Below are 9,486 nucleotides of genomic sequence, written 5' to 3' on the forward strand. Positions count from 1 at the left end.
AGCTCCTCAAAGTGCCTTTTTCGCGTATAAGATGGGTTGGTATCCAAAAACCTTGCACAAGTCTCCATCTCCATTGAATCAGACTGCGTTGACTGCGAATGTGCAATACAAGCTTCATATGCATCTGATAGGTTGTGTAGTAAAAAGGAATCTTGGATCACCGTATCAATCACATCGATTTGGAAACAGCTGTCTGTCTTTGTCGGTAGTTTCATTGCCTTGAAAACATTAAACGAGATCTACTCTTCTTCCAATCTCAATATCAGTTGCCCGTTCTGAACGTTGAACAAGGCTCTTCCTGTTGCCAAAAATGGTCTGCCCAGTATCAATGGAATATCTTTGTCTTCTTCCATGTCCAAGATTAGGAAATCCGTAGGGAATATAAATTTTTCCACCTGGACAAGCACATCTTCAATTATTCCCCTTGGATGTGTTAACGATCTGTCAGCTAGCTGTAGCATTACAGTAGTCGCCTTAGCCTCTCCCAAGCCAAGTTTCCTGAAAACAGATAGAGACATTAAATTAATACTTGCACCAAGATCACACAAAACCTTATCAAAATGAACTTCACCAATAGTGCAAGGAACAGTAAAACTCCCTGGATCTTTTAATTTTTGTGGGAGATTTTTCTGAATTCCGACGCTGCATTCCTCTGTTAGCATTACTGTTTCGTGATCCCCTAACTTGTGTTTATTTGATAGTATGTCCTTTAGGAACTTTGAGTAGCTAGGCATCTGGAATAATACATCAGCGAGTGGGATGTTGATGTGGAGTTTCTTAAAAACTTCAAAAAATTTCTTGCATTGCTGCTCCAACTTCTGCTTTTCCAGCCTCTGTGGAAAAGGTATGGGAGGTTTGTAAGGGTTAACAGGTGCTTTACTCTGTGTTTTGTCCAGTTTTTTAGCTGGGGTGGATTCATCCATCTATTCATCATGCTCTATAGGTTTTTCTATAGTTGGAGATTCTATTTCTTGATTTAAATCTAGCCTTTTTACATGGATTTCTGGTAGCTGCTTTCCAGTTCGAGTTGTAATTGCCTTAGCATGCTCCTTCGGGTTTATTTCCATGTTACTTGGCAAGTTTCCCGGTGCTCTGCCAGTCAATGCTATGGCTAATTGTCCCACCCGAGTTTCGAAATTTTTGATAGCTGCATTTTGGTTCTGAAGTAGCTTCAGCCTTCTCCATGAATTTTCCTATTATTTCTTCCAACTGAGGTTTCTTCTCTTGCTGTTTAAATTGTCCCTGTGGCTTGTTTTGATTTTGGTTGCTCCAAGAGAAGTTGGGATGCTTCTTCCAACTCGGATTAAATGTTTCGCCATATGTGTTATTTTGTTGCCGCTGTCCCCATTGAGCAAAATCTACCTGCTCTGCTCCTTGTACCAAGATTGGACATTCTGTTGTTACATGCTCAGCTCCACATTCTTCACAACTGGCCTTTTTTTACTGTGCTGTGATAGCTGATTGTGTCATGTTTTCCACCTTGTGAAATAATAAATCAATTTTTGCTAACAAGGCAGAATAGATGTCCACTTTATAAACCCTCGGTGTCTTCTTCTGAACTTCTAGTTCCGATGTCCACATAGCTGAAGTGGTGAGCATGGTCTCGAAAAGTTTCAGTACCTCATCAATTTTCTTTGTGGACAGTGATCCGTTCGATGATGAGTCAACAATGCTTTTAAAGGCTGGAAGTAATCCCGCATAGAAGTATTGGACTTGAAGTCCCTTGCTAATCCCATGGTATGGACACTTTCGCAGCATATTCTTGAATCGATTCCAGGCTTCATCGAAATTTTTCAAGTCACCTTGGCGAAAAACAGAGATGTCGTGCTTGAGCTTTGTGATCTAAGCAAGTGGGAAGAACTTAGTGTAGAATTTTTGGACTAGATCATTCCATGTGGTGATGCTTGCGATTGGTTGCGAATCCAGTCATTCAATTACCTCGTTGCATAGTGTATGTAGGAACAACTTTAATCTTATTGCATCGGCTGAAATTTCTTGATATTTAAAGTATTGGCACATCTCCAGAAAGCGAGAAACTTATTGTGGATTCTCTTCAATCCTTCCATAGAATTGATGATCATTTTGGAATAATTGTATCACATTAGTCTTCAGTTGGAAGTTCGGCTATCCAAACGGTGGATATATGATGCTCGACTGGCTTTGAATTATCTGAGGGGTCATGAAATCTCTCACAAGCATATTTCCTTCATCTGCTGCCCCTTCTTCATTGGCCTGAAAAATTGGATTATTCTGCACGTTAGCCATTCGTTGATGTGCCTCTCTATTTTCTCGCTGCCTTCGTTGGAAAGTTCGTTCGATTTCTGGATCGGCTGGTGTCAGTTCTCCTTCAGCAGATCTTAGCATGCAAATCTGCGAGAAGAGTTAATAGGAGTGCTTAGATGTTAAAATGAAATAATAACTAGAACAAACCAAAATGAAATTAATTGAAATAAAACACAACAAAATAACAGGAAATGTAAATATGGATGTCCGAATTAGTGCCAATTTAGATAAAATTAAACGAATACTCAATTCTCGGCAACGGCGCCAAAAACTTGTTCACAAAATATTTCTTTCGATTTAAACCACCGCAAGTGTACGGTTCGTTAACAAGTAGTAAAATGGATTTTTAGAGTCCGAATATCATCCCACGGAGATTGAGTAGTTCAATTTTACCTAGTGTAGCCTTAATCGAAACGAAATTACTCAATATGAATATCTACCTAAATAAACCCTAATTTTAAAAAGAAAACCCTAATTTTATCAAAACCCTAATTATGCAAAATTGAAGATTTGAATGATCTCAAGTATACAAAACGATATTTTAATGAATTAAAATGCAAATTATAAGTTAGAGCACAAATTGGTTGTATTCAATGGAAATTAAAAACACTAGTATCACGATTTTCCATTCAATTATCACCTTAAACCCTAATTTCACAATGTGACAACACACTTAAATTATTGATGAATCAGTGCTCCTAATCTATCCAATACTCTCTCTCAAAATGTATCGAACCTATTTTTACATACCACCGGCCTATATTTCTATGACAAGTACATATATAAAAATGCATGCGGTCTTGTGAACATTTAAAAATTCACGTAGGACATAGCGGTATATTTCTATCCCCTATCAGATCCTACGATGATTTATATTATGTCAAACCTATTCCAATTCTCTCGAATGCAAGAATAAGCCACCTAAACTCACACAATTACGGGCCCTTAATTGCGGGAACAAAAAGTTCATATAAATCATTCAAAATAATCAAAACGTGTTTTTAACGTCAAATTGTAAAACTAGAAAATTAAAGATCAAATCACATGGTACATAGATCTCCTAGTACATGAAAATCTAGCCTAGCATTAATAAACTATAAGAATACATCAGATTTTGAAGAAAGAACATCACCGGATTATGAATACTTGATAAATCTTGAAAATTCTCGTGCAATTCTTCATTACTTGAGCTCAAAATCTTCTCCAATATGTGGTTTTTTTGCCTCCCAATGCGTTCTCCCCTTTTCTGATGGATTTGGATATTTATATCGCGTATAGATTAAGTTTCCATAAAAATTTTATCGCGGATAAAAAACTATAGAATCGGCCCCCAGAATATACCTATGCGACCGCATAGGTCTATGAAATTTGGCGTATTAATTTCCTGCCTTGGTGTTCGCCACTGCATAGGGGTTTCTACTATGCGACCGCATAGTAGAACAAACTTTCAAATTATGTTATGTTGGTCCTCAAACTTTACTTCTCCACTTCTTAACCTCCGTTCGTGTTTTTAGTTGTCCCAATGTTCCATTACGATCTCCAATTGGTACTTTGCTCGATCAATTACTTGATGTGTCCATTGGGTCAACTTTTAAATAATTGCACTTTAGTCCTTGAACTTTTACTTTGCCCCAATTTAGTCCTTTTTTTGTCTCTTTTCTCCTGAATTTCACCATGTTCATCAATATGTCCTACGATACACAAATTAACCGAAATTAAATCACAATTCCAATGTTTTGCTCTTAATTATGTCATGTTTGTGAACTAAATAAGTGTGTAAAAACACACTTATCATTATGTTTATTGTCACTATCATATGTGACTTTTAGAGATACTATACCCTAAAATTATGGTATTCTCACTGTGGATGAGATCTATGATGCTTTATTTCTCCAATTTCTGGGATTTTCAGTTCCCCTTTGAAGTAAACTCGTAAGACATTGCATCAACCTTTTGCTTCAATTTGAGTTGGGATGCCCGAAAAGCCTACACATTGCCATCTCCATTGCTAGTGTGGACATCACTAGCTCCATGTTCAGCCATAGCTCTTGAATCGGTCTAGAACTCCGCTACCAAAATGTGATGAAGCAAGCACAATAACTTAAATAAACTCTACTAGGTGAGAAGTTCAATGATCTAATTCTTCAGAAGCTAAATCCAATTTCATTCAGTACAAAGCAAAAGTGTATATCAAATCTTCTTTTCCAAATAAGCAACAGTAAATATATAGTGTCCAACCGGAAACAAGAAAAAAAAAAGAATATTAATTCAACAAGTTATTGGGGAGTGAAAAGTCTGAAATGCCCTTGTTAATTGGGGAGTCCATCTTCTTGCATCAACAATTAAATACGAGAATCTTGGAAATTGAAATTAAAGATTTAAAATAGATTATGTCATTCATCTCAACCATGAATTTAGCTACACATTGTGGGAGAAGGAAAATACAAGAAAAATTGATAGACAAGAAAAATACAAGAAGTAAAATCAATACACATCTTCCATATTGTTCTTTTTTTTTTTTTTTAATAAAACAACAAATGAGATGTAAAGTTGAAAGAAAATCGTGTACATTTGATACATATATTTTGTTTCCTCTCAAATCAATGCTAACAATTGGCGAAACAAGATGATTAAAAAAAAAGTATTAAAAGAAATCCAAGAAAGGCATATTTATAATGTTGTAACTTAAGTATTAAATTTTCAAAACTTAAAATTGATTTTAATTTTCAATTTTCCTTTATTTTAATATTCAGATTTTAATAGAAATTTAAAGTCATAATTATATGTTTTAACTTCCACTTTAATTGAATTTATTCTCATTAGTGTGGAGGTTTAAGATGTACATTATAAAGAGAGAGGAGATTTTATAATTTCAACATTACATGAAACACAACTCTAAATACTTGAATACAAAAATACTCCATCTATATTTTAAATTATATCTCTATAGTTTTGACAACAAAATAAAGGTTAGTTCTTTATTTCTCTATGGTGGTGCTCATAGAAGGAAAATCGACTGTGAGTCGCACGAGTTTTATCTTGAAGCTATATAGTGCCGAAAGTACTCGCACTAAGGGAAAGCAACATGACTTTAGAATAGTGTCATTGAAGCGACTCCCTAAGACTTGCTTTTGTAACCCTCTTCTTATATTTGTATTATTGTTTTCTAATTCTCCACTTATATTAGTTATGTTTATGTTATTGTAGACTTCTCATGTGTATGTTATTTAATTAATTATATTTATTGAGAATTTATCAACACACAAATCACCTATCTTTTCCAATAGTCTAAAGTCATGTTACGGTGATTTGTATGTAGACAATTCTTGTTGTGATCTTCAAAGTGTAGGAAATATATCTTGTGCGTGGGTACCAAAGTGATTAGAAAAAAATGGATTTTATCTTGCCGTCCTATTTTGTAAGTATACATATATATGTGTATATATATATATAGTGTAGGAAATATATCTTGTGTGTGGGTACCAAAGTGATTAGAAAAAAATGGATTTTATCTTGCCGTCCTATTTTGTAAGTATATATATATATATATATATATATATATAATTTATCAATTTTGAAACATAAATTTTTATTCAAAACTCAAAAATATGGACTTGTTGGCCCAATCAATTTAACTTTCTGCTTTGTGTAACGGTGAAAATGATCCTTTGTTCATGCTCTCATTAAATGATCTGGAGAAGTAAATTAAGGATTGATTTTTTTTTTTAACATAATAGAAATAATGATTAGAAAAATAACTATGATGGATTTGCAAATTTCTTAGGTAATTTTTGCCATACATTGATGTATAGTGTATAGTATTGGGGCCGATGATGACAATGTTACAATGAACATTATTTGTGTCCACAAAAGAACGATTGGTGTGGACTTGAATTATGAAATATTTGGTGATTGTAATATTCAAGTTTTAGTCATTGATCCTAAATAAAGAATTGATTACTATGCAATTCTTTTTTTTTTTTTTTTAAATTGCAATATGCAATTGGAGTTGTGTAAGTACCTACTAGTCTATCCCATTGAGATTTGTTCATGGGTGCTAGTATCCCTAATTGTTAATTACACAAGCCCACATGATTGATCATAGTTTTTCCGTGTTTATATCTCTATTAAGGTATTTCACATTCTATATTATTTTAAATTAATCCATCTCTTTATTAACCATATGTAGTAGTATTTGGAATTGTGTGGTTATTGCATTTTAACCAACAAAATTGTATTTTTTAATTATCCCCGAATTTTTATATTGTGGAAAAATTATTATTTTGTGCATAATTTATGCCTTCAGGTTAAATTATCCCTAGATTTTCATATTATGGAAAAATGTTTATATTTTGTGCATAATTTATGCCTTTAGGTGTAACTTCATATAATTCTTCAGAAATGCAAATCCGGCAACTTGTATCCCTACAGCACCTTTGATGATTTCGGGTGTCTTTGTTGGCTCACAAAATGTTCTAAGTTCTTTGGATTCGCGACATAACCTAGAACAACAGATAAAATATTTCGAAGCGATGCGTCGAGAAGTGATACATTTGGGACAACGTATATGTGAGGTGGAAAGTATGTATCATCTAATGAGGACATTTCCTAAATATTGGCATGATATTGCTATTGAAGTTTTGGATAACTCATCACCTCTACGCTATAGTTATTTGATCAGGATCTTGAAGAGGAAGTGGAATTCAGAAAATGAGAATTTTATTATTGATTTAGATATGTATGGTTAGTTCAAAATTATCGAACAACGTAAAATTTTATTTCTCATGTTTAGTAGTTGTTTAAACATGTTTAATATGATCGCATATACATATTTGATATTTTGATTTTAATGTATATGTTTTATATTTGTCAGATTTATTCAAAATGTCTTGCTTATTTTTACATGATTAATCTTTTAATTTAGTGGGATTTCTAAGGTTGAAAGAGTTCAAGTTATTTTGACTTAAAACTTGCGATTTTGTGCTATGAAATTAATTTTGTGATAATCTAACATTAGGAAAATAGACGATGATTGGGAACTTAGCGAACTTTCGACTCTGTCTAGTGTGAAATTATTACAAAACTTAATTTGCATGAGCGCAAAATGATGTGTGCATAAATGGACATTTATATGATTGTCTATAATATTTTGACAGATCATGGAATGGCGATAATTATAACACTTGGTGCCATAAAATTTGGTATGTGTTGGAGGAACATGATTGCTTTGAGGGCATTAATCACATGATAGAAGACATTGAGGTAGGTCAAACTGCTCAACAGAGAAGGGATCAGGAAACTTACCAGACATAGAAAAATAAAGATTCCACTGCTCGCGCAATTTCGGTAAGTTTCGTGGTAGACGATCTCATACATGAGTGTGAGCAATTCCCGACTGCTCATGACATCTGGACATATTTGAGAGAGAAATATGATGGTACTAGTGTGACTAGACTAAGACAGCTGACTATTAAATTTGACACTTACAAGAAACTTCCTAATCACAGCATCACACAGCATGTGAGGATTATGTCTATTATGATTAGGGAACTGAAGTCAGCTGGTCACATACTTTCTGATGAGCAACAAGTTTATGCTTTGATCCGCTCTCTTCCTAATAGTTGGGAACATCTGAAAGTCAAGTCAATCTGACTCACAATGATAGTATCAAAACATTTGCTGATGCTGCCCACTATGTGGAACTATAGGATGAGCGCCTTGATGCTGCTAAATCTCTAGGCTAAACTTTTGTAGCTGAATCTAGTTCTGGAAAAGCTTCAGGCTTTAAGCGTAAGAAGAACTAGTTCACAAGTGGGAAAGAGGATGGAAAAGAAACTGGACAGAGACCTAAAAAGAACAAATATAAGCGCAATAAGAAGGGTAAATGATTTGGAAAGAAGAAAGATAAGAGCAAGCTGAAATACTTAACTGTCAGGTGTTGGGTCACTTTGCTTGGGAATGCCCTGAGCCAAAGGAAATAGCTCTTATAAATACTTTTTTTAGTATTGTTTATATTTCAAGCACTGTTATGCTAACTGAATCTTATCCTATGTGGATTGTAGACTCAAGAGCAACAGACTATGTAACTAGGGATCGAGAAGCGTTTGTGGAGTTCCGTCGATTCCTAACTGGTACAAAGTGGATATATGTTGGCAATGATGATAGAGTGGAAGTAAAAGGGATCGATATGTGCATGTTACATTTGCATAGTGGCAGTACTATTCTCCTTCATGATGTCCTATTTGCACCGAGATACGAAGAAACTTAATTTTCGTTGTTGTTCTTTTAAAATTAGGTTTCAGTTTGAACTTTTTTGGTAATTCTGTTCGTATAGACAATGGTAATGTATTTTATGAATCTCGACATGTAGAAGGTGGCTTTGTAGTATTAAATTGTGATCCAAACACTTATAATTATTATGTTGATCGTTGTTTTTCTATGAATGTATCTTTTTCTTCTAAAGATTTGAATGTTGATATATTTGTATGGCATGTTCTAGGATATATTGGACAAGAGAGAATGAATAGGTTGGCTTCAAAAGGCTTGCTAGGTTCAATCTCTAAGGTTTTGTTACCTACTTGTGAAAATTGTCTAATCGGAAAAACAACACGAAAACCATTCGGTAAAACCTTAAGAGCTAAACTTTCGCCTTTTATTTCATTACTTTTATAGATGATTTCACAAGGTATAGTTATGCCTATTTGATTGCTCATAAGTCAGAGGCATTGGAATGCTTTAGACGGTATTAAAATGTGGTAGAAAATCAAATAGATAGAAAGATGAAAGCCTTAAGAATTGACTGAGAGCGTGAATATCTATCTAAAGAGTCCAAAGAACTATGTGATGATAAGGGGATTATTAGGCAGTTAACTATTCCTAATACATATCAACAAAATGGTGTTGCTGAGAGGAGGAATAGAACATTGCTAGAAATTGTGAGGTCCATGATGGCGTAGGCTAACTTACCTATTTCCTATTGGGAAGACGCTTTGTTAACTGAGACCTACATTCTGAAATAGTTCCTTCTAAATTAGTGCCTACTACACCATATTAGCTTTGGACAGGTAGATCCCCTGATTTAAGTTCTCTTAGATCTTGGGATCAGTTCCATATATCCATGATTCCTCAAGTAAGTTTGGAAAATTGGGTGCTCGAGGCAAGATGTGTATCTTTATAAGATACTCAGACCAGTTCAAAAGATAT

General features: G+C 34.2%; 1 protein-coding gene across 1 annotated transcript; it reads right to left on the bottom strand.

Moving 5' to 3' along the window:
- Window positions 1-239: 239 nt before the first annotated feature.
- Window positions 240-923, bottom strand: LOC111400705. The gene is made up of 2 exons (XM_023028096.1): window positions 547-923; window positions 240-498 (listed from the first exon to the last, which is right to left on the bottom strand). The coding sequence occupies exons 1-2, from the start codon at window positions 921-923 to the stop codon at window positions 240-242; spliced, it is 636 nt and encodes a 211-aa protein (XP_022883864.1).
- Between the last annotated feature and the right edge of the window lie 8,563 nt (window positions 924-9,486).

Source organism: Olea europaea, chromosome 10, assembly GCF_002742605.1.
Source record: "Olea europaea var. sylvestris chromosome 10, O_europaea_v1, whole genome shotgun sequence".
Taxonomy (NCBI): Eukaryota; Viridiplantae; Streptophyta; class Magnoliopsida; order Lamiales; family Oleaceae; genus Olea; species Olea europaea.